The sequence below is a fragment of the Nerophis lumbriciformis genome, linkage group LG14 (assembly GCF_033978685.3).
Source record: "Nerophis lumbriciformis linkage group LG14, RoL_Nlum_v2.1, whole genome shotgun sequence".
Lineage (NCBI taxonomy): Eukaryota > Metazoa > Chordata > Actinopteri > Syngnathiformes > Syngnathidae > Nerophis > Nerophis lumbriciformis.
The window spans coordinates 21,255,227-21,280,605 of NC_084561.2; the positions used below are offsets into that span (position 1 = coordinate 21,255,227).

Below are 25,379 nucleotides of genomic sequence, written 5' to 3' on the forward strand. Positions count from 1 at the left end.
ATGTCATATGTATGTTAGGAGGCTTATAACATACAGTACATTATACACAGTATATATGTTAAAAGGGTAATAACATACAGTACATTATATACAGTATGTATGTTAAGACTTATAACATACAGTACATTATATACAGTATGTATGTTTTAAAGCTTATAACCTACAGTACATTATATACAGTATGTATGTTAGGAGGCTTATAACATACAGTACATTATATACAGTATGTATGTTATAAGGCTTATGGCATACAGTACATTATACACAGTATGTATGTTATAAAGCTTATAACATACAGTACATTATATACAATATGTGTGTTATAAGGGTTATGACATACAGTACATTATATACAGTATATCTGTTAGGAGGCTTATAACATACAGTACATTATACACAGTATGTATGTTAAAAGGGTTATGACGTACAGTACATTATATACAGTATGTATGTTATACTGGTTATAACATACAGTACATTATATACAGTATGTATGTTATAAAGGTTATAACATACAGTACATCATATACAGTATGTATGTTATACTGGTTATAACATACAGTACATTATATACAGTATGTATGTTATACTGGTTTTAACATACAGTACATTATACACAGTATGTATGTTATAAGGGTTATGACATACAGTACATTATATACAGTATGTATGTTATAAGGGTTATAAAATACAGTACATTATACACAGTATGTATGTTATAAAGGTTTTGACATACAATACATTATATACAGTAAAGATCCCAATATTTGGACACAAATGCAATTATATTGGTAGAATGTCATCCAGGAACAGTTTTTAAAAGTGTTACTAGAATGGTAAAGGAGCATTTACAGTGGAAATAAATAATGATTAATCTGCAGATGTACATGATTAATGCGATACATTTTTGTGATTAATCCCATCAGTTAAGTCATTGTTTTTGACAGCGCTAGGTCAAGGGCAAGGTCAAGGTTGATTTATTTATATAGCACAATTTTAAAACAGACCACTGCTCCAAAGTGCTGTGCAGAATAACACAGGAAAGTAAAAGATTAAAAAGAATAATAATAAAAATCGCATTCTATGTATAAAACACAGTTAAAAATGCATAAAAATTGTGAAAAAAGGTGTAAAAAATACAAACATAAAATGCCCATATAGAAGTCCAGCTCAGCTTGTGTTAAACGCCAACATAAATAAGTGATTTTAAAGAAGATTTAAAAGTGTTGAGAGAAATTCAGAGGGAGAGCGTTCCAGAGTTGAGTTACAGTATAAGCTATAATCATCATGACTATTAGGAAATTAAGTCAATATTTTCACTTTTTGAATATACATTTTTTATTCAAATAAATTATCTTGTATTTTATTTTTTTCAAAAGTATTGAATTCAAAATTCAGTTTATACAAAATGATACGCACTACACAGAAAAAAGTAGATGTCCAGTAAGTAATTTTTTTCAAATAATGATTACTTTATATATCTTTTATTGGTCATTGCCAGTCTGCACTATTCAGCTCTGATCAAAGTTGGCTCGCAAGCTGGCTGCAGACAAGCGTGAGCCCAAAGTCGACCAGTTCCGCGTTACATTCTGACTTGTCCTCATTTCCTGGCTGAGCGGACTAACGCAGAACCCGAGTGAATGACTTGAAAAGTAGAGGAACAAAAAGGGGAAGCACGAAAAGAAGAAGTTACGTAGTTCAGAAATGTTCGTCCTGCGGTACAACTTCTTAAAGGAGTGTATTTGTCAAAAATGTTGGATGTAGACATTTGATGGGGGAAAATATGAGACGTGGACAGCAAATATAACCTATTTTTGCTCTACTTTCATGTTGGATTGAAAAACTAAAACCGTTTACATGAAGTAGAATATGTGTTTGAGTTAGATGGTGAAACGTGCAAGAAGCATGCATCACCCTAGAAAAACGGGGGTGGGCCAAACCACATCCTGACTACCAAAGTGCACCTTGAAAAAGCTCAGTCTTACAGTAAACTTAATATCATTTTTTAAACTAATTTCCTCTTTTAAAAAAAAGTGCGTAACGTTGTTACTTTAGGTTTTGAAGATGTTCTTTGTGATTAATAATTGAATAAAAAAACAATGCGTGTTTCTCGAAAGTGACACCGATTGTGAGTGTCAGTGTGAAGCAGGAAATGGTGGGGGGTTTTGTACTGAGAATACACTCATCACGTTCTGCTTTCTGCTCGATATTTTAAATGTGGCCCTTTATTTTTATGACAATATGTGCTGTCAAACAATTGATTTTTAGAATCATTTTAATTTTATCGGTTTGAATTGTGATTCAGTGTGATTAATCTCAGTTAATTACTTGCGTGCATAATTTTAATTAACTTTTTTTTTTTTTTTTTAAACACAAATGCAGTTTTATTTTTCATTTATTTGTTCAAAACTTTGTAACGGTTTTGAACAATTCTGCAATAACATTGCAAACAACAAGGTGCTGATAAACACGAAAATAAATTGTACTAAACACATCCATAAACATAATTCAGAGTGCATTTAATCTTCCTTTAAACAATTGCTTAAACAAGCAATCCTATAAACTGCATGATTGATCTATGTTTATTAATTATTAATGCAACATTTTTTTGTGATTAATCGCATGTGTCAACTTTAAAAGAGGAACTGCACTTTTTTAAAATTTTTATGTTGCTTATCATTCACAATGCTTATGTCAGACAAGCACACATGTTTTTTTAATGCATTTTCATTAAGGATGTCCGATAATGGCTTTTTGCCGATATCCGATATTCCGATATTGTCCAACTCTTTATTTACCGATACCGATATTAACCGATATATGCAGTCGTGGAATTAACACATTATTATGACTAATTTGGACAACCAGGTATGGTGAAGATAAGGTACTTTAAAAAAATAAGTAATAAAATAAGATACATTAAAAACATTTTCTTGAATAAAAAAGAAAGTAAAACAATATAAAAACAGTTACATAGAAACTAGTAATAAATGAAAATTTGTAAAATTAACTGTTAAAGGTTAGTACTATTAGTGGACCAGCAGCACGCACAATCATGTGTGCTTACGGACTGTATCCCTTGCAGACTGTATTGATATATATTGATATATAATGTAGGAACCAGAATATTAATAACAGAAAGAAACAACCCTTTTGTGTGAATGAGTGTAAATGGGGGAGGGAGGTTTTTTGGGTTGGTGCACTAATTGTAAGTGTATCTTGGGGTTTTTATGTTGATTTAATTAAAAAAAAAACCAAAAAAACCAAAACAAAAAACCGATACCGATAATAAAAAAAACAATACCGATAATTTCCGATATTACATTTTAACGCATTTATCAGCCGATGATATCGGCAGGCCGATATTATCGGACATCCCTACTATTTAGTCTTAAGTATCAACTGATAAAGCCCACCCAGTCTGCTTTAAGCTAGAGCTGTTCTATCATGAAGCCTGATTAGCCCGTTTAGACTCGAGCTGTTCTGTCTAGCCTTGAGCACGATACCGATAATAAAAAACCGATACCGATAATTTCTGATATTACATTTTAACACATTTATCTCTAATTTTCATTCATACCAGGAATAATTGTTTTTATTTTACAGACAAACATAAAATAGACAACAAACTGTCGATTATTCATTTAAACAGCAGAAGTTTGTATGCAAACTACAATAACGTGAAGCATTTTTTGGAACAATTCAAAAATTCAAAGTTAGATGCTAAAAACTAAATTGATTTTGCCCTGGAAGGATATGAACTAAATGATATCAACAGCACCAACAAGAACGGAGGGGAGTGGCTGTGTACGTGATAAGGAACTTAAATTAAAACATTTGATTAGTTATTGATAATATCTTAGAATGTATAACCATTGAAATATGTCATGGAAAAATCAAAAACGTTGTACATATAGATCACCTAAGTCAGGGGTCGGCAACCTTCAGCATACAAAGAGACATTTGAGCCCATTTCCCACCAAAGTTAACCCACCTAGAGCCGCAAACTCTGTTTGAGCCCTAAAATGACAATAACACTACTTTTAGTTTAATTACATTTAAGCTATAGTATTTATGAAATCAAACACTAGACAGAATATGACATAGCAAGTATTTTTGCTCTGATCAGCTTTCGGCAGCAGTTCCGAAACTGCTTTTTTTCGGTCATCTGCAGCTTGGTAGTATTTTTCCGCAAATACTGTGTTTGTTCTGGAAATGTATTTCCACATTTGATTTTTTGTTGTTTGCTATTTTCTCCCCACATATTAAGCACACAGGTGAACCAACCTTGTCAACAGTAAACGCAAATTAAACTGTGCATGTAGCATTAAATGTTTTATTTTCATCAGAAATGTTTCTCTTTTTGATTTGTCCATTGCTAATTTACTGGGGGTTGACCACTAAAAACAATGCAATTGCTTGGCAGCAAAAGATGACGCATCGGGGGTGTTACGTACATTTCGATAGACAAAATATTACAAGATCACAAACTCTAAAAAAAAAAACAATTATATAGCCATTATTTATTTACATTTTTTTAAAGTCAAAGGGAGCCAGGCCTGAGGCATGAAAGAGCCGCATGCGGCTCCAGAGCCGTGGGTTGCAGACCCCTGACCTAAGTCAAACATTGATACGTTTGAGAACTGGATTAAGGCAACTTTTACTGAAATCAGTCAAAACATAACTTTCATATGTGGAGACTTCAACACTGACCTCTTGAACCCTAACCAACAAAAGTCCATAGACGACTTTATAGACACAATGTACAGCCTGAGTTCATATCCTAAAATCACGAGGCCAAGCAGAATCTCAGAACACAGCGCCACACTTACTGATAATATTTTTACCTTTGATTTTTGAAAAAAAAAAAATACCACAAGTGGTCTGCTAATATCCGACATCAGTGATCAACTGCCAGTTTTAATCAACTACGACGGAAGCTAAAAGAAAAGGAATATTGATACTCCGACAGAGACATGCACCTGGGGATAGGTATCCATCTGTGTTGGCCCTGCGATGAGGTGGCGACTTGTCCAGGGTGTACCCCGCCTACCGCCAGAATGCAGCTGGGATTGGCTCCAGCTGCAGTAGGGTTCATTTCGTTGACTAATCATTGTTGTCTTAGTTATCATCAACAACTGAATTCCCCCTGACAAAAATAAGACAAAAAGGAATCAAAACAGAATGCGCATTGACTAAATTATGACAGAATTAACTGACATTTTCATCGACTGATGAAAACCAGACAGAACTGTTGACCGAAACGAAGTCCGATCATATTTGATTTCATCTTGTCGATGGGTGGGACAAGTTGGGAATATATCCAATTACAGCTCTTTAACGACGGAGAACCAATCAGATGATTTTCCATGCGAGATGAGGACATTTAATTTCTCACCACTAAAAACAATAGAGCAGGGGTGTCCAAAGTATTGCCCGGGGGCCATTTGCGGCCCGCTGCTCAAGTTTTTTTGGCCCGCGGTATATTGTCGAAATAAAATCAGACAAAAAAAGAACAGTAAAAATGTAAGCATAATAATAAGCAAATATGGTAGATTATTTTAATACTCATAATTAATACGAAGCAGACACATTGTTTTGTCTGTAAATGTAGGTCTGTTTTAGATAATTATTATTATTTATTTTTTTACAAAACAAAATATCAAACTGGACCCCGAATGCATTGACTCGTCAGTGTGCGGCCCTTTGTGGAAAAAGTTTGGACACCCCTGCAATAGAGTGTGCATCGAACATGTTCCACATCGTAATATGTGTACACCTCGGAGAAAGTGAAGAGGACACATTTTATTTTTACTGCTATGATGCCATCAGCAGGCTGCAGACATGCGTGAGCCCAAAGTCAACCATATGTATTTGCTGCTCCCGGGTCTCCCGCACTCGTGAAAAAATGATACTGAAGGCATGCATTGTAACTCTGTTTCACAACACACATACATATCTGGTTTTGACAGAAACATAACATAAAAAATAGAAAAAGTGCCTGAAAGATATTTATTGGCATCAACTATATTTATTGGCATCATACATCATTACTGGCCCTATGATCTGTTTTTGTGTTAAACAAAGGCTAAATAAAGGTGCTTTCAAATAAACTTTAAATAGGCATTGTCTTGTATACTTTATATTTAAGTCGACTAAATTTACTGTAATTCTAGCTGACTAAAATGTTGTGTAATTTTGTTGACAATAAAAGAATACATTCCAGATGACTGAAATTGAAATACATTTTTGTCAAAAGGCTATAACTAAAACTAAATAAAAAAAACTGCTGTGAAAATTGACACTCATTGTTAGCTGACTTTTGTTAGTGTTTATTTACGAGTTAAAATAAACTCGTAAATAAGGAGCTGTGCAGTTCCCCTTGAGCTGTCCTAATATAAGTACAATTCAACAAGATAAGATAAGATAATCCTTTATTTAATCCATATCTGGGAAATTTACAGTGTTACAGCAGCAAAGGTCATAGATTGCAAACATAAAAATAACTAAGCACACAAATTAAATAAAAAATAAAAAATGCTAATGTGAAATTATACATGAAAAACATATATTACAGTTAGGAATTTTTTTTTGCAAAAAAAAAAGAGCTGCGGTTTTAGCACAAAACTGTAGTCAGCATCAATCAATGTCAATCAATCAATGTTTATTTATACAGCCCTAAATCACAAGTGTCTCAAAGGGCTGCACAAGCCACAACGACATCCTCGGTACAGAGCCCACATAAGGGCAAGGAAAAACTCACCCCAGTGGGACGTCGGTGTGAATGACTATGAGAAACTTTGGAGAGGACCGCATATGCCCCCCCCCCTTGTAGGGGAGACCGAAAGCAATGGATGTCGAGTGGGTCTGACATAATATTGTGAAAGTCCAGTCCATAGTGGATCTAACATAATAGTGAGAGTCCAGTCCATAGTGGGGCCAGCAGGAAACCATCCCGAGCGGAGACGGGTCAGCAGCGCAGAGATATCCCCAACCGATGCACAGGCGAGCGGTCCACCCCGGGTCCCGACTATGGACAGCCAGCACTTCATCCATGGCCACCGGACCTGTGTGTCTCCCCTTCCACAAGGGAGAGGGGGGCAGAGGAGAAAGGAAAAGAAACGGCAGATCAACTGGTCTAAAAAGGGGGTCTATTTAAAGGCTAGAGTATAGAAATGAGTTTTAAGATGGGACTTAAATGCTTCTACTGAGGTAGCATCTCTAACTGTTACCGGGAGGGCATTCCATAGTACTGGAGCCCGAATAGAAAACGCTTTATAGCCCGCAGACTTTTTTGGGGCTCTGGGAATCACTAATAAGCCGGCGTTTTTTGAACGCAGATTTCTTGCCAGGACATATGGCACAATACAATCGGAAAAATGGAGCTAGACCGTGTAGTATTTTATACGTAAGTAGTAAAACCTTAAAGTCACATCTTAAGTGCACAGGAAGCCAGTGCAGGTGAGCCAGTATAGGCGTAATATGATCAAACTTTCTTGTTCTTGTCAAAAGTCTAGCTGCCGCATTTTGTACCAACTGTAATCTTTTAATGCTAGACATAGGGAGACCCGAAAATAATACGTTACAGTAATCGAGACGAGACGTAACGAACGCATGAATAATGATCTCAGCGTCGCTAGTGGACAAAATGGAACGAATTTTAGCGATATTACGGAGATGAAAGAAGGCCGTTTTAGTAACACTCTTAATGTGTGACTCAAACGAGAGAGTTGGGTCGAGGATAATACCCAGATTCTTTACCGAGTCGCCTTGTGTAATTGTTTGGTTGTCAAATGTTAAGGTGGTTTTATTAAATAAATGTCGGTGTCTAGCAGGACCGATAATCAGCATTTCCGTTTTCTTGGCGTTGAGTTGCAAAAAGTTAGCGGACATCCATTTGCGTATGATGTCGCCTAGCGGCAGCATGTAAATACTAAAGAGTGCATGGCCAAGAACCGAACCCTGGGGAACTCCGCACGTTACCTTAACATAGTCCGAGGTCACATTGTTATGGGAGACGCACTGCATCCTGTCAGTAAGATAAAAGTTAAACCAAGACGGGGAAGAAAGTGTTAGAAATTAGTAAAAATCTAGAAATGAACACTTTTAATTGTGTCAATGAAGAAAAATATTTATTTCATTTTTATGTTAACTTTATAGTTTTTACTGGATGCAGATGTGCCCGATTTATGTGTATTCTTGACAACCATTCGTTTTGCTTAATGAATACTTTCTCTTTTCCATTTCTTTTTCCAGGTCAAATCACAACAGGTGAGTGACAATTCACACTATTCAAAATAGTTTTTTATGTCAATGTCTTTTGCTATGATATTGCATAGCTTTTGTACACACTCAACATTAGCACATAACCTGGCTGCTTGACTTCAAACGGTCAGAGTTGTGTATGGAGAGGACAACCCGTTGTTAAGCAATCTCCTCAACGATTGGTCCAAAAGCACTCATGTGACCACAGGGCGCCATGTTACGTATCGGTTTGAAGCCGCACTTACTCATGATACATTTATTTGAATTGAAGGGTGTTTGCCGTGTAAACATGCCCTGTCATTTCCCGCAACTATCCACCCATCCATCCATTTTCTACCGCTTGTCCCTTTCGGGGTTGCGGGGTGTGCTGGAGCCTATCTCAGCTGCATTCGGGTGGTAGGCAGGGTACCTAGAAAGGAAAATAATATTGATTGATTGAAACTTTTATTAGTAGATTGCACAGTACAGTACATATTCCGTACAATAGACCACTAAATGGTAACACCCGAATAAGTTTTTCAACTTGTTTAAGTCGGGGTCCACGTAATCAATTCAAGTTAATATATGGGAATTGAAGGTTTGCCAGGAAGGCTGGAGAGCCAGTAACAACTTGTGCGAGGTAAGCAAGCATACATACACATGGGAAATTTGTTATATCGCACTCTCAATAAATGTGAATTACCACATTTTCCGGACTATAAACCCACGGGGATATAAGCCGCACCCATTTTAGAAGAAAAAAATATTTTTCCATATATTAGTCTCACAGCCACAGATATGTACTTTGTGAATTTAGTTATTTATTAGTTACTTATTAATAAGTAAGTTGTTTATTTACATACCTTAATTCAAGGGTGTCCAAACTATGGCCCGCGAGACGTTGTGAGTTTAATAAAGCATCTGGCCGCAGGGAGATTACTATTCAATTTTAAAATCAATTTATCTACTTCCGCCTTATCTCCATTTTGTGGAAAAGATGAGTAATTTAGGCCTATAACCAGTTAGCATGCTTAGGATAAATTAGAAGTGAAGTGAAGTATATTTATATAGCGCTTTTCTCTAGTGACTCAAAGCGCTTTACATAGTGAAACTCAATATCTAAGTTAAATTTAAACCAGTGTGGGTGGCACTGGGAGCAGGTGGGTAAAGTGTCTTGCCCAAGGACACAACAGCAGTAACTAGGATGGCGGAAGCGGGCATCGAACCTGCAACCCTCAAGTTGCTGGCACGGCCGCTCTACCAACCGAGCTATACCGCTATAGAGCGCAGCACACACTTATATTACCCAATGCAAACAACTTGCCCTAGTCATGGTGCGAAAAAAAAAAAAAATTAACCAACAAAAAATACCAAAAGACATGGTCACACATAACACAATATAACACATTATGTGGATACGATTTAAAAAACAAAAAAAAAAAAAAACGTCCATGCACCATAAACAAATTCAGAATGACACCCATTTAAATCCATTACAAAGAATGATGGTAAAAATGTAAAGCACTATCTCCGCAATTATTAATGTTTGGCGCATTTCAGCTGCCTGGTATTTTTGATTTAATACAAAACTTTAAGGAGGTTGTCACGGAAGTAAACAAAGTAGGAGTCCAACTTTTACATTCTCCTAATATCCAATTATATTAATGATTCATTATGTATCTATTATATTAATATAAAATATACACATATATATATATACAATATATATACATATAGTGACTTAGATTGTGGATGACAAAGATTGTGGATGACTAACAAGAGGGATCTCTCTGATCATTTCATTCTGCAATTGAATAAACGCGCTCAGGTGCTGAGAGCGACGCACAAATTGAACCTTCTTGAATGATTTTCTACAGCCAGTCTAATGTCAAAAAATTGTCATTCATTCAAGTATAAGAATAAGATTTTCATTGTGTGTTTTAGTTATTAAATAATCTGACAAAATGCATCCTATTCAGACTCAAAGGTTTCAAACAGCAGCACAACAACCCCTCCAGCAATCACCCCTTGGATCTCCAATAACGTGAACGTTACAAAAGGTGAGTCGTCTCTCTATTTTGAATGATTCCTTTGGATCCTTTATGACAGTGGTCCCCAACCATCGGGCCGCGGCCCGGTACCGGTCCGCACAAGAAATAAAAAAATAAAAAAATGTATATACCGGTGTATATATATATATATATTTTTTATTAAATCATCATAAAAAACACAAGATACACTTACAATTAGTGCACCAACCCAAAAAACCTCCCTCCCTCATTTAAACTCATTCACACTCATTCGCACAAAAGGGTTGTTTCTTTCTGTTATTAATATTTCTGGTTCCTACATTATATATCAATATATATCAATACAGTCTGCAGGGATACAGTCCGTAAGCACACATGATTGTAATTTTTATGACAAAAAAAAAGAAAAACATAAAAAATACCATAAAAAATACCATAAAAAATACCATATATATATATATATATATATATATATATATATATATATATATATATATATATATATATATATATATATATATAGTGACTTTACATGCAGTCGGCTTTGTCTTATTGTAAGTTTATGAGCTGGAGTATATTTAGAACTATTTTTAGATTAATTATTTTGGTTTATTTCGTCAGGAAAACTAATGTCAGAACGATTCAATTGCATGCTTCCGGGCACAGCCACACACGTTTTTAGGTAGCAAACATGGCGCCTCTCTTTTAGTTGTCAATACTGTCTCTGTACACGACTCTGCAAATTGTTACAGTTGAGTCATGAGTCGAGTCGAACAAACCTTGTTAACTCAGATTTTCTGTCACTTCCTACGTTCATTTCATGAATTTGATCAATTAAAAATACACCTCATCTTTGAAACCTATTTTTCTTTTAGGTTGTTAAACAAGCTTTCCAACAATTTCAACATCAGACATCAAGAAAGCCATGACATTTTTAACACAAAGGTCACACCTAAAATCTTGAGCACTATTGACTTTGTAATGAAGAGCTTGATCATAGATTAGTACATTTTCACCGGGTTAAAATGTTCATAACTGTCTTAATATTTATCACAGGGGAATGATACCTACATAATTGAAATCGTCTTAACAAGCCCTGTCTGATAATACTACTAACTTAAATTAATACATTTTTAAATATTCATACAGAAACACACTTGTGCACTACTATGCATTCAATCCCCTCAACAGTGTACAAAACGGGCTATTTTTCAGTGCATTTAAATATCGATAAACCTGCAGCTATTAAAAAATATCTTACTGTATGTGCTACTGTCAAGATTAGACTAATTGTTAAAACATATTAAACGTGAAAAAAATAAAGTAATTAAATATTTTAACTTACAATTTGTAGCACCCACCTGAGGCCGTACAAGCCAGTGGTACCGCTTGTAGTTGGTTGGTTCGAGTGAAAGTGGCGGGCAAACCATCTCAACGTCGGTACAGCTTCGCAAGCTTCCGGGTTCGGCTGACCTCGTCTCACGAGATCTAGTTTCTCTTTAAATTTCCTTCTTTAAAATGACCTTGAAAATATATATCTGCCACCTAATCACCGTTTGGCTCTCCTACTAATAAACAGTGAGCGCTGGTGATTTCTCTGCTAATTTCACTCAAATTGGGTTACAATTGCAAAATGAGAACAGGAAGTGAACAAATGTGTTAGTAATTGCAATGAATGAAAAAAAATAAGCTTTGCTTCTTCCTACTCCTTTTTGAAAATGTTGTAAAGAGAAATTTGAATATTTAGATTATATAATGCAATAATGCATCATATAGTATCTGTATACCTGTTCAAAATAAATTAAACCATAACCCTCCTTTTGCAGTGACTGAGCGTAAACTATGTCCACTTATTAAAAGTTCCGAGCACCCCATGCGGTCCAAGTTGATATTTTTTTATTAGCTAAACGGACAACTTTGGAACGGACAACTTCGGACGACAGCGTGAAGTAGGAGATGATTTTAATCTTCTCAAGAAATATTGGCAGGGCCTGAGGTAAACAAACAGCATAAACTATGGCGTGGAACAAACACGAAACTGTGGCATGAAATAAACACGACTTACGTGGATACGGCATGAATCGAACAATGATGCCAGCCGACTGACTGGCAAAGACAGGCTTAAATAATGCCTCTGATTAGTGCTCGCGAAGTAGGTGAGCGGGCGAACACTAATCAGAGCCAGGTGGAAATAATAAGTTACCATGGTAAACAAACCAAACTCAGAGATGTCACAAACAGGAACTAAAAGAGTCCAAAGCCAACAGAAAATAACAAAAAACATGATCCGGACCACGGATCATGACAAACGGTAAATCAAAGCATCGGAATACAAATCAAATATTTTTTCTAAACAAATTAATCGATTAAACATTGCTAGCCTGCTATCGAGCGGCGACTAGTGAGGCTTTGTCCGTGCATCCTGAGTGTGTAAACTAGCCGTCAGAGACAAAGATTGCGGATGACTAACAAGAGGAATCTCGCTGATCATTTCATTCTGCAATTGAATAAACGCACTCAGGTGCTGAGAGCGACGCACAAATTGAACCCTCTTGAATGATTTTCTACAGCCAGTCTATTGTCAAAAAATTGTCATTTATTCAAGTATAAGAATAAGATTTTCATTGTGTGTTGTAGTTATTAAATAATCCGATGAAATGCATCCTATTCAGACTCAAGGGTTTCAAACAGCAGCACAACAACCCCTCCAGCAATCGTTCCTCCGATCTCCAATAACGTGAACGTTACAAACGGTGAGTGGTCTCTCTATTTTGAATGAGTCCTTTGGATCCTTTATGACGATGCGCTGATCTTGTCCTTGTCTTCTACCAATCAATTTACAGCCTCTGCCCCAATCCAGTGTGAGTATCATTTAATTTGACATAATCTGTTGAGGTTCAGGCAAAGAAGATTCAAATTGGTGTGTTTTTGTCGTTCAGGTTCCTACAGCGTTACACCGATACCATTTGGGTTCAGGTTCAACATCTCTGCCCCTGGCGTGTATAACATTACTTTGAGCGAGGACGGCCAGACGCTGATAAAACACTCTAACACCACATCGTTCGACATCACGAACCTGAAACCCTGCACGGAATATGAGCACATCGTCAATTATCACAATGACAAGAACATAGTACAAGGAACTGGTTGTAACTTCACAAATCCCACACCGAAGACCCGTACAAAGGAAATGAGTGAGTAGAAAGGACTGTTGTATTTTTGTATTTTGCGTCAAACTTATCTCTACTGCTCACTAGTGTTGTATCTTGCGGTGTACCCCAAGGATCATTCCTGGGACCAAAATTGATCGATCTATACATAATTGACATTTGTAAATTTATAAAGGATTTGATTTTAGTATTATTTGTAGACGACAAGACTGCAATTCGTTCAGAAGAAAACACACAGAAGCTAATACAAATAACAACAAAATAAAATGATACTTTAAAGAGATGCTTTAACAAAAACAGACCATCCTTAAACTAAAATAATATTATAATAGTAGAAGAGAATGTCACACAAATACCAACAGACTGCGTAGGCATTCACAGACGAAAACAAATCACATTTCAAGGTATAATGTTTTTAGTACTGCATAATTTGTATGTGTTCTTAATTGCTCTGTAAATTTCTATCATAAGTATTGCAGAAAATTCAGAAATATTTACATTTATTGTCAAAATATATATATATGTATAATGTAAATATATATATATATATATATATATATGTAAATATGTGTATATATTTATATATCTGTATAATTATATGTGTGTGTGTGTGTGTGTATATATATATATGTATACATATATACACACACACGCACAGATATATATATATATATATATATATATATATATATATATATATATATACAGGTAAAAGCCAGTAAATTAGAATATTTTGAAAAACTTGATTTATTTCAGTAATTGCATTCAAAAGGTGTAACTTGTACATTATATTTATTCATTGCACACAGACTGATGCATTCAAATGTTTATTTCATTTAATTTCGATGATTTGAAGTGGCAACAAATGAAAATCCAAAATTCCGTGTGTCACAAAATTAGAATATTACTTAAGGCTAACACAAAAAAGGGATTTTTAGAAATGTTGGCCAACTGAAAAGTATGAAAATGAAAAATATGAGCATGTACAATACTCAATACTTGGTTGGAGCTCCTTTTGCCTCAATTACTGCGTTAATGCGGCGTGGCATGGAGTCGATGAGTTTCAGGCACTGCTCAGGTGTTATGAGAGCCCAGGTTGATCTGATAGTGGCCTTCAACTCTTCTGCGTTTTTGGGTCTGGCATTCTGCATCTTCCTTTTCACAATACCCCACAGATTTTCTATGGGGCTAAGGTCAGGGGAGTTGGCGGGCCAATTTAGAACAGAAATACCATGGTCCGTAAACCATGCACGGGTAGATTTTGCGCTGTGTGCAGGCGCCAAGTCCTGTTGGAACTTGAAATCTCCATCTCCATAGAGCAGGTCAGCAGCAGGAAGCATGAAGTGCTCTAAAACTTGCTGGTAGACGGCTGCGTTGACCCTGGATCTCAGGAAACAGAGTGGACCGACACCAGCAGATGACATGGCACCCCAAACCATCACCCAACCATGCAAATTTTGCATTTCCTTTGGAAATCGAGGTCCCAGAGTCTGGAGGAAGACAGGAGAGGCACAGGATACACGTTGCCTGAAGTCTAGTGTAAAGTTTCCACCATCAGTGATGGTTTGGGGTGCCATGTCATCTGCTCTCCAGGGTCAACGCAGCCGTCTACCAGCAAGTTTTAGAGCACTTCATGCTTCCTGCTGCTGACCTGCTCTATGGAGATGGAGATTTCAAGTTCCAACAGGACTTGGCGCCTGCACACAGCGCAAAATCTACCCGTGCCTGGTTTACGGACCATGGTATTTCTGTTCTAAATTGGCCCGCCAACTCCCCTGACCTTAGCCCCATAGAAAGTCTGTGGGGTATTGTGAAAAGGAAGATGCAGAATGCCAGACCCAAAAACGCAGAAGAGTTGAAGGCCACTATCAGAGCAACCTGGGCTCTCATAACACCTGAGCAGTGCCAGAAACTCATCGACTCCATGCCACGCCGCATTAACGCAGTAATTGAGGCAAAAGGAGCTCCAACCAAGTATTGAGTATTGTACATGCTCATATTTTTCATTTTCATACTTTTCAGTTGGCCAACATTTCTAAAAATCCCTTTTTTGTATTAGCCTTAAGTAATATTCTAATTTTGTGACACACGGAATTTTGGATTTTCATTTGTTGCCACTTCAAATCATCAAAATTAAATGAAATAAACATTTGAATGCATCAGTCTGTGTGCAATGAATAAATATAATGTACAAGTTACACCTTTTGAATGCAATTACTGAAATAAATCAAGTTTTTCAAAATATTCTAATTTACTGGCTTTTACCTGTATGTATATATATATATATATATATATATATATATATATATATATATATATATATATATATATATATGTATACATATATTCATTCAACCATCCATATTCTTCCGTTTATTCGAAGTCGGGTCACGGGGGCAGGAGCCTAAGCAGAGAAGCCAAGACTTCCCTCTCCTCAGCCATTTCGTCCAGTTCCTCCCAGGGGATCCCGAGGTGTTCCCAGGGCAGCTGGGAGACATAGTCTTCCCAACATGTCCTGGGTCTTCCCCGTGGCCTCCTACCGGTCAGACGTGCCCTAAACACCTCCCCAGGGAGGCGTCCGGGTGGCATCCTGACCAGATGCCCGAAGCACCTCACTGGCTTCTGTGTGGAGGAGCAGCGGCTTTACTCTGAGCTCCTCCCGAATGACAGAGCTCCTCACCCTATCTCTAAGGGAGACACCAGCCACCCGAAAGAGCGAATTTCAGCCGCTTGTACCTGTGATCTTGTCCTTTCTGTCATAACCAAAAGCTCATGACCATAGGTGAGGATGGGAACGTAGATCAACCGGTAAATTGAGAGCTTTTCTTTCCGGCTCAGCTCCTTCTTTACCACAACAGATGGATACAGGGTCCGCATTACTGAAGACGCCACACCGATCCGTCTGTCGCTGTCACAATCCACTCTTCCCTCACCCGTGAACAAGACTCTGAGGTACTTGAACTATTCCACTTGGGGCAAAGTCACCTCCCCAACTCGGAGATGGCACTCCACCCTTTTCCGGGCGAGAACCATGGACTCGGACTTGGAGGTGCTTATTCTCATCCTAGTTGTTTCACACTCTGCTGCAAACTGATCCAGTGAGAGCTGAATATCCTGGCCAGATGAAGCCATCAGGACCACATCATCTGCAGAAAGCAGAGACCTAATCCTGCATCCACCAAACCGGAACCCCTCAACACCCCTGACTGTGCCTAGAAATTCTGTCCATTAAAGTTATGAACAGAATCGGTGACAAAGGGCAGCCCTGGGGAAGTCCAACCCTTACTGAAATCGGATCCGACTTATTGCCGGCAATGCGGACCAAGCTCTGACACTGATCATACAGGGAGCGGACCGCCACAATCAAACAGTCTGATACCCCGTACTCTCTGACCACTCTCCACAGGACTTCCTGAGGGACACCGTCGAATGCCTTTTCCGAGTCTACAAAGTACATTTAGACTGTTTGGGCAAACTCCCATTCACCTTCAAGGACTCTGAGAGAGTATAGAGTTTTGTCCACAGTTCCACAACCAGGACGAAAACCACACTGCTCCTCCTGAATCCGATGTTCGACTATCCAGCGTAGTCTCCTCTCAAGTACACCTGAATAGACCTTACCGGGAAGGCTGAGGAGTGTGGTACCAACACATCAACAGCTGAGGCTCGATAGTTGGAACACACCCTCCGGTTCCTCTTTTTAAAGAGAGGAACCACCACCCCAGTCTGCCGATCCAGAGGTACCGCCCCCGATGTCCACTCAATTCTGCAGAGTCTTGCCCAGGAAGACAGTCCCGCAGCATCCAGAGCCTTAAGGAAATCTGGGAGGATCTCATCCACCCCTGGGGCTTTGCCACTGAGAAGCTTTTTAACTACCTTGGCAACCTCAGCCCCAGAAATAGGAGAGCCCACCACAGATTCGCCAGCCACTGCTTCTTCATAGGTGGGATTGAGGATGTCTTTGAAGTGTTCTCTCCACTGATCCACAACCTCCTGACTCGAAGTCAGCAGCACCTCGTCCTACACGGTGTTGACAGTGCACTGCTTCCCCCTCATGAGGCGGCGGATGGTGGTCCAGAATCGCTTCGAAGCTATCCTGAAGTCGTTTCCCATGGCTTCCCCCGAACTCCTCCCATATATGTGTATATATATATATGTGTGTGTATATATAAATACACACACATACATAGTACATACATATATATACTGTATATACACATATGTTGTGTATATATATAGATATATATATCCATCCATCCATCCATTTTCTACCGCTTATTCCCTTTTGGGGTTGCGGGGGGCGCTGGAGCCTATCTCAGCTACAATCGGGCGGAAGGCGGGGTACACCCTGGACAAGTCGCCACCTCATCGCAGGGCCAACACAGATAGACAGACAACATTCACACTCACATCCACACACTAGGGCCAATTTAGTGTTGCCAATCAACTTATCCCCAGGTGCATGTCTTTGGAGGTGGGAGGAAGCCGGAGTACCCGGAGGGAACCCACGCAGTCACGGGGAGAACATGCAAACTCCACACAGAAAGATCCCGAGCCCGGGATTGAACCCAAGACTACTCAGGACCTTCGTATTGTGAGGCAGATGCACTAACCCCTCTGCCACCGTGAAGCCCTATATATATATATATATATATATATATATATATATATATACGTATATATATATATATATATATATATATATGTATATATATATGTATATATATATGTGTGTGTGTGTGTGTGTGTGTGTGTGTGTGTGTGTGTGTGTGTGTGTGTGCGTGCGTGTCCGCGTCTATGGATGAACTTGAAATATCATATAAAAAAATATACATATGACATAAGTTGGCAAGAAATACTTAAGAAATTAATAAAGCAATATATGTTCTGGAGCAAAAATCACTCCATATTTTTAATTGCTTGTACGTGTTACCATATCTGAGTTATTGTGTACAAATATGGGGAAATAACTACAAAAGTATGCTTAGTTCACTAATTATGTTACAAAATAATACATAATGTCAGTTATAGAGAAGATTCAAACCCTTAATTTATTGAATCAGAAATATTGAAATTAAATGATTAGGTGCATTTGCAAACAGCTAAAATTATGTACGAAGCAAACTATAACCTGCTCCCCAAGAATGTACAACAATTCTTCTTAACAAAAGTGGAGAAATATAACTTTGGGTAAAAATGTAACTTAAAACATTTGTATGCACGTGCCACACTTAAAACCTTTAGTGTATCACTATGTGTAATTACATTATGGAATGGATTGAGCAAAGAAGTTAAACAATGTACTAATATGAAACAGTTTGGGAAACTGTTTGAACTAAAAAGTGTTTGCAAAGGAATAAAACAACTATTTATTCATGAGAACCGTTATTAGTTATTTAATTTGTTTCGGTTACACAAAATGAACAAACAATTGTGTTAGAAATTGCTATGAAATGGAAAAAGGGTTAGGATCAAATAAGCTTTGCTTCTTCCGACTCCTGTTCGGTCATGTAATGAGAAACTGGAAATATGTGATGTATCATATTGTAATTGTATGCATGTTACAAATAGACTATAATCATACGTAATTACATGCTCATTATAGGTCAAAATGAAACCCACATTGAAACCACCGATGGCTGTCTTTCGGTGTATTCTGAATGGAATATCAGCACTTCACTGTCAGGCCCCAAGAATTCTAGTGTTGAATTGAAAGGAAATAAAGTGTGCATCAGGCCGGCCTTCAGTGACATTTGCTCTGGACTCACAATGCACTTCAACTTTGCAAGAAATTGCACCCCCCTCGTTTTGACAACGTTCGTCAGTGCAGGTACTGTGCGGCATTTCGAAAGGTACGTCATTTCACCCTCAATAACTTGATGTGTTTTCTCGTTTTACAGAGCATTTCCCAAAGGATATAAAACAGAATTATACCAACACACTTCCTATAAACATCACAGCACATTTACCCCCAAAATGCACCAATCACTCCACTGTTTACTCCTGTTTGGGTAAGTAATTCAAGTGGGGATGTTGTACCGGGGCACCAATCACAATCACCAATAATAAAAACAATGACGTCATAAATGTGAAGATAAAAATTAATTAACAAAATTGAGGTTGCTTGACTCCCAATAGGAATGTCTAAGACTATCTACAATGCAATAATGTAAAATGGTTCATTCCTCCACTCAGCAAAGACGTCATAAGGTCGTCAAAGCTCACCTTTAAGCATTCACACACAGCACCAGCATTTTGAAACAAGGATGAGATTATAGAAGAATGGTAACAATATAAGAAATCTACTTGTGGCAGAATAGGAGAAAGTTATGTTACTTACTGTATGCATCTCGTTGCACGTAACCGTGGTGCATTCAAAGACCCTTGATTACAGTCAAAAACTGAGGCGTCGCTAGACAGGGGAGATTCCCAGGACATGTACTAATGATACAATACGCATAATAATAAGTTATTATTATGATTTGTATTACCTACAGAAGATAATTAGACGTGAATCAGCTAATCTCTACTTTACACTCTGAAGTAAAGGAAAACTTGACAGATTTATAATCATATTTAAGTGAATAATGACAAGTTGTATGATTATTTAAACTCTCATTCTGGCCACTTTATATTACATATGTTGGCAATTTTTTTGCTAAAAAACTAACTTTTATTAAAACATATAAAACCAAATTATTATTATTATTGTGGTGGGTTATCACGATATTTTCTAATACATATATGTTAATCTCATCTTTTAAAGTAAAAAACAAATTAAGGTTTTTATTAGGGATATTCCGATTAGGGTTTTATGCTGCCGATCTCGATACGATCATCCATGAGTGTTATTGGCCGTATACCATCACTGATACCGACATACTTGCCAACCTTGAGACCTCCGAATTTGGGGGATGGGGGGTGTTGAGGTGGGGGGGGTGGGTGGGGGTGTTTGAGGTGGTAGCGGGGTGTATATTGTAGCGTAGAGTTAGTACTACAAGGGGTTCTGGGTATTTGTTCTGTTGTGTTTATGTTGTGTTACGGTGCGGATGTTCTCCCGAAATGTGTTTGTCATTCTTGTTTGGTGTGGGTTCACAGTGTGGCACATGTTTGTAACAGTGTTAAAGTTGTTTATACGGCCACCCTCAGTGTGACCTGTATGACTGTTGATCAAGTACGCCTTGCATTCACTTATGTGTGTTTTAAAGCCGCATATATTATGTGACTTGGCTGGCACGCTGTTTGTATGGAGGAAAAGCGGACGTAGCGACAGGTTATAGAGGACGCGAAAGGCAATGCCTTTAAGGCACGCCCCCAATATTGCTGTCCGGGTGGAACCCCCAATATTGCTGTCCGGGTGGAAATCGGGAGAAATTCGGGAGAATAGTAGCCCCGGGAGATTTTCGGGAGGGGCACTTACATTCGAGAGTCTCCCGGGAATATCGGGAGGGTTGGCAGGAAAAGCGGACGTAGCGACAGGTTATAGAGGACGCGAAAGGCAATGCCTTTAAGGCACGCCCCCAATATTGCTGTCCGGGTGGAACCCCCAATATTGCTGTCCGGGTGGAAATCGGGAGAAATTCGGGAGAATAGTAGCCCCGGGAGATTTTCGGGAGGGGCACTTACATTCGAGAGTCTCCCGGGAATATCGGGAGGGTTGGCAAGTATGGATACCGATCACAATTATTATCTGTAAATGTTCCTGTTTATTTATGGTGAGTGCCATGGATAGTTTATCAATATCAACACAATATTTAATATTTATGGGTGGCCCTAAATTTTGTGCTACACCTGTGTGACACACCCCTTCGAGACATCCATCCATCCATTTTCTACCGCTTATTCCCTTTTTGGGGTCGCGGGGGGCGCTGGAGCCTATCTCAGCTACAATCGGGCGGAAGGCGGGGTACACCCTGGACAAGTCGCCACCTCATCGCAGGGCCAACACAGATAGACAGACAACATTCACACTCACATTCACACACTAGGGCCAATTTAGTGTTGCCAATCAACTTATCCCCAGGTGCATGTCTTTGGAGGTGGGAGGAAGCCGGAGTACCCTTCACGGTGGCAGAGGGGTTAGTGCATCTGCCCTTCGAGACATAAATTAGGGAAATCCCACCGCTCAAATTTTGAATTAAAGAAGCCATTTGGGTTAAAGAGGAAAGGTCTTCAACAAACCAGACACGTCTGGTTGCCTCAATTCGATCTTTGCTGATTAGATAGATGTATATATTAGATCAGGGGTTCGTAACCTTTTGGACCTTTCCACAACAGAGGGGCCCGGGACCCACTCAAATATTAACACTGACTTAGTAATCTTACCCTTGATTTTAATCATATTCAATAACTATATCTAACCTCATTTACTTACAGTTTAACAGGGTAAACCTTTTCAGAATGATATGAAAATTTGTTATTCACAAAGATCATTATCAAGGCGTAAAATAAATAAATAGTAATCAAATATAAACACTGAGGAAAAATCAAATGTTCATACAATTACACAGTGCTAAAATACATTATCTCTTACTAAATTAATATAAATAATATGTTTTTTAAACTAAACTGTCAATAGAATTAAAGTGCAAATGATATACAGCTTCATCACTTTAGTCATATTTTTTCAAGGAAACTTCTTTATGACTTTAGCTCCAGACTTCCTCTGTACATTACTGCCACAAGTGGTGGAAAAGTGTATTACAACTGAGTACGGCTGTGGACCATAAGGACCGCGGCTGAAAAAAATGCATATTTTTTGTCAACCCTCTAGGGGGCACTCTTGGCCCCTATAGTTAAGAAACACTGTATTAGATGTATGATGGGCTGTAACAATTGTGAATATAATGTTTGTTTCCTTGGTACCATGTCATGGACTTGCTCTTCGATGGATGGGTTGGACCAAAGAAAAATAATCAATTGTAAACCATACATTCACCTATTGATATGGAGGTTAATCAGCTGTCAAACTTACAAAACAGTGTCGCCCCTTGAAATTGAATAAAAACAAATTATTTAATGCTTGGCCCCCGCAAAACAGAACAACTTTAACATGTAACATGCATTTTAAAAATAAGAATACACTTTTAGATGACAAATATTGTATAAAAACAAGTACTTTTGTGAAAACAGTAGTTTTATGAAAGAATGTAACAATAATGTACCGCATTTACCTTGGAGAGTGGACGACTACGGTACGTCCCTACGGCTGCTTTTCCGTCAAACACACCATCCGCAGCTTTTTCATATTTTCATAGATTAATGTCTGCTGTTGAAACATTATCTTAACATTCTGCTTTAGTATGGAGAAGACTAGCAGTGATACGCTTGAGCCGCTTCACCGAGTTGGCTACACAGTTAAGTCATGTTCTTTGAAGATGTATTTCTTTAATTCAATGAATATCATCCACTTTTCCAATCCTATGTTTGGACAAACAAACTAATGTAAATCTCTAGCAATATGTTGTTGCTAGCAAGTAGTGGTAGATCAAACTAAACTGAAGCATAAATGCATTATGAAACAAAAGGAGGGATACTGTGTCCCTCGAAGCCTCAGTGTGTGTGTCACTTTAAGAAAAAAAAGGGACCAATACAACTGCTTTGTCATTTGAAGGCAAAACAACAAAATGTGCTCATCAGAAAGTTATTCACGAGTGACAGCTTGTACTAAATGAAGTCGCAGGAGTAGCGTATTGCGTTTACATTGGTATTCATCACCATCATCTATCTAAATTAAACAAACAAAAAAAAACTTAATAATTATTAATAAAAAATACAATAATAATTCAAGCTGACCGACTTTGAGGGCTCATAAAATCCAAACCGAAGCAGTAATTAAAACTCTTTCATCAACTGTTAATCAGAAGGGTTCAATCTCTCTCCTGTGCTAATTTGAAATCGACACGACAAACGCGCTCAGAGGAGATAATGTTTGAAAAAAGGTGACTGTTTTTACTCAACTTTTGTTTTGAAGGGGGAATTGCAAACTTCCTGTTGATTTTTGCTGGGGGTTGTCAAAGTATGAAATCTAGGTCTAAGTGAGACCTACTTAGAGGTTGTTGTTTCATGTCTCTACGACATTCCTACTGGGAGATAGAGGCAGTTTTGTCTGTGTTTTCTTCCTAGGGGGCGCTAGAGCGCAATTTTGAGTTTTGGGGTTTGGTTTTTTGATCAGATCGCAATTTCCGCCAGTCCTGATGTGTGTGTCCAATTTGGTGAGTTTTGAAGCATGGTAAGGGAGTCAAATTACAGCTCAAAGAGGCGGCGGTATAATAATAAAACGCTAGAAATTCAATAGGGTCCTCTGTCCCAAAGGGACTCGGTCTCTAAATACAGAAATTAATAATGAAAAATATAAATTGTACTGAAACATTTCGTAGTGTGGGATCATTTAGTTATTATGGTGCCAAATAAGGTACATGTTATATTTTTCTTGTTTACTATTTGGCTCATTGAAACATCATTGACCAGAGTTGCGCATTTCATATTCCTTTCTGCACAACTATTATTTAGCAACAAAAAATATTTTGTAATGTAATGTGATTTATATTTATACAACGATTTTTCTCTAGTGACTCTAAGCGCTTCACATTGAGGAACTCATTATCTACATTTATGCTACATTTACACCAGTGGGTGGCAATGTGGGTGAAGTGTCTCTCAAAAGGCAGTGACGAAGATGACGAAAGCTGGATTCGAACCAGCTGGTTTACTTCAGATTTATCTGCAGGTCAAATGTAGTGACTTTTTTAAATCCATCACATGGGGGATGGCCGTTATGAAACATCAACACAGTGTCATTACAGCCAGTGAGTGTGCCACACACTCACTGAGGCAATATTTACCCATTACTACTAGCAAATAAAACCAGATGTTTTGGTCACATCTTATGGGGTTCACTGTGGCAATCGCCACCCCAACTAGAGATAAAGAGGCTGGTAACCAGAATAAAATAACAATAAGTCAAGAGTCAGCTTGTATCCAGAAAAACTGGGACACTTGTATCCCGAGGTCCCTCTGTATCCATTCCATAGAGCTCTGATTACGCAGTTTGCAACTCGGAGATTGGGACCGGCGTGGCTCGAATGGTAGAGCAGCCATGCCAGCAACTTGAGGGTTGCAGGTTCGGTCCGGGGTTCCGCCATCCCAATCACGGATGTTGTGTCTTGGGCAAGACATTTCACCCACCTTGCTCCCAGTGGCACCTACACGGGTGAATTAACGTGCAGGACTGCCTTGAAAAAGAGATTCTTATTCTCAATGAGACTTTCCTGGGTAATTAAGGTTAAAAAAAAAAATTCCTGCTCTGTCTTCTTATTCTCTGGCGTAACAAGTGTGTTAAAAGGTGCCAAATCGATTAAAAAAAAAAAACATTTTCGCGTGATGATTTTGATCTACATTTAACACACTTTCCTTGTAGTCTAGATAATATGTATTGGATATGCTTTGGTGTAAATTTTGCGTGGATTTTGCTCCACAGTCACACTTTGGACCTACTTTCTGCGTACATCCGCAAGATGTTAGTTTGTGGAGAGGTTCCCAGATTGCGAATGAAACCACACCCCACCCTCTCCAAAATGATCATAATTTATCTTTTGAAAATGTACACTGTTTAAATATATCTTGACGTCGCCACTGCTGTTTTTTTTTCAGACACGAAAATAAGCTTCATAAACATCATATAGATTCACCCGGTCACAACATTAGGTACACGTACACACTTCAGACTCAGATAGGGCTTTTAGAAGGTTTTATGCGACTGCATGTCAGTGTTATGTCCTACCTTTTTTTTGTGTTTCCTCATGGCCTGTTTTAGCTTGTCTTTCTGCTTGCGAGCTTTACTTCATGTCCAAATAACAACGTTCACCTCGCTGGGACGTCACAGCATTGCCAGACTGCAAAACCCCGCGAGCACAGGCATCCAAAACTGCTGGTT

General features: G+C 38.2%; 1 protein-coding gene across 1 annotated transcript in view; it reads left to right on the forward strand.

Annotated features, from left to right (window-relative positions):
• The first annotated feature begins 660 nt into the window (after positions 1-660).
• ptprc (protein tyrosine phosphatase receptor type C) overlaps positions 661-25,379 on the forward strand; it is a 67,098-nt gene continuing 42,379 nt past the window's right edge. Inside the window, exons 1-7 of the mRNA XM_072914653.1 lie at positions 661-8,271; positions 10,224-10,304; positions 12,947-13,027; positions 13,118-13,135; positions 13,214-13,468; positions 19,050-19,274; positions 19,345-19,455. Coding sequence (XP_072770754.1) covers positions 8,097-8,271; positions 10,224-10,304; positions 12,947-13,027; positions 13,118-13,135; positions 13,214-13,468; positions 19,050-19,274; positions 19,345-19,455 — 946 coding nt within the window. The 5' untranslated portion in view covers positions 661-8,096. The remainder of the gene's footprint in view (positions 8,272-10,223; positions 10,305-12,946; positions 13,028-13,117; positions 13,136-13,213; positions 13,469-19,049; positions 19,275-19,344; positions 19,456-25,379) is intronic.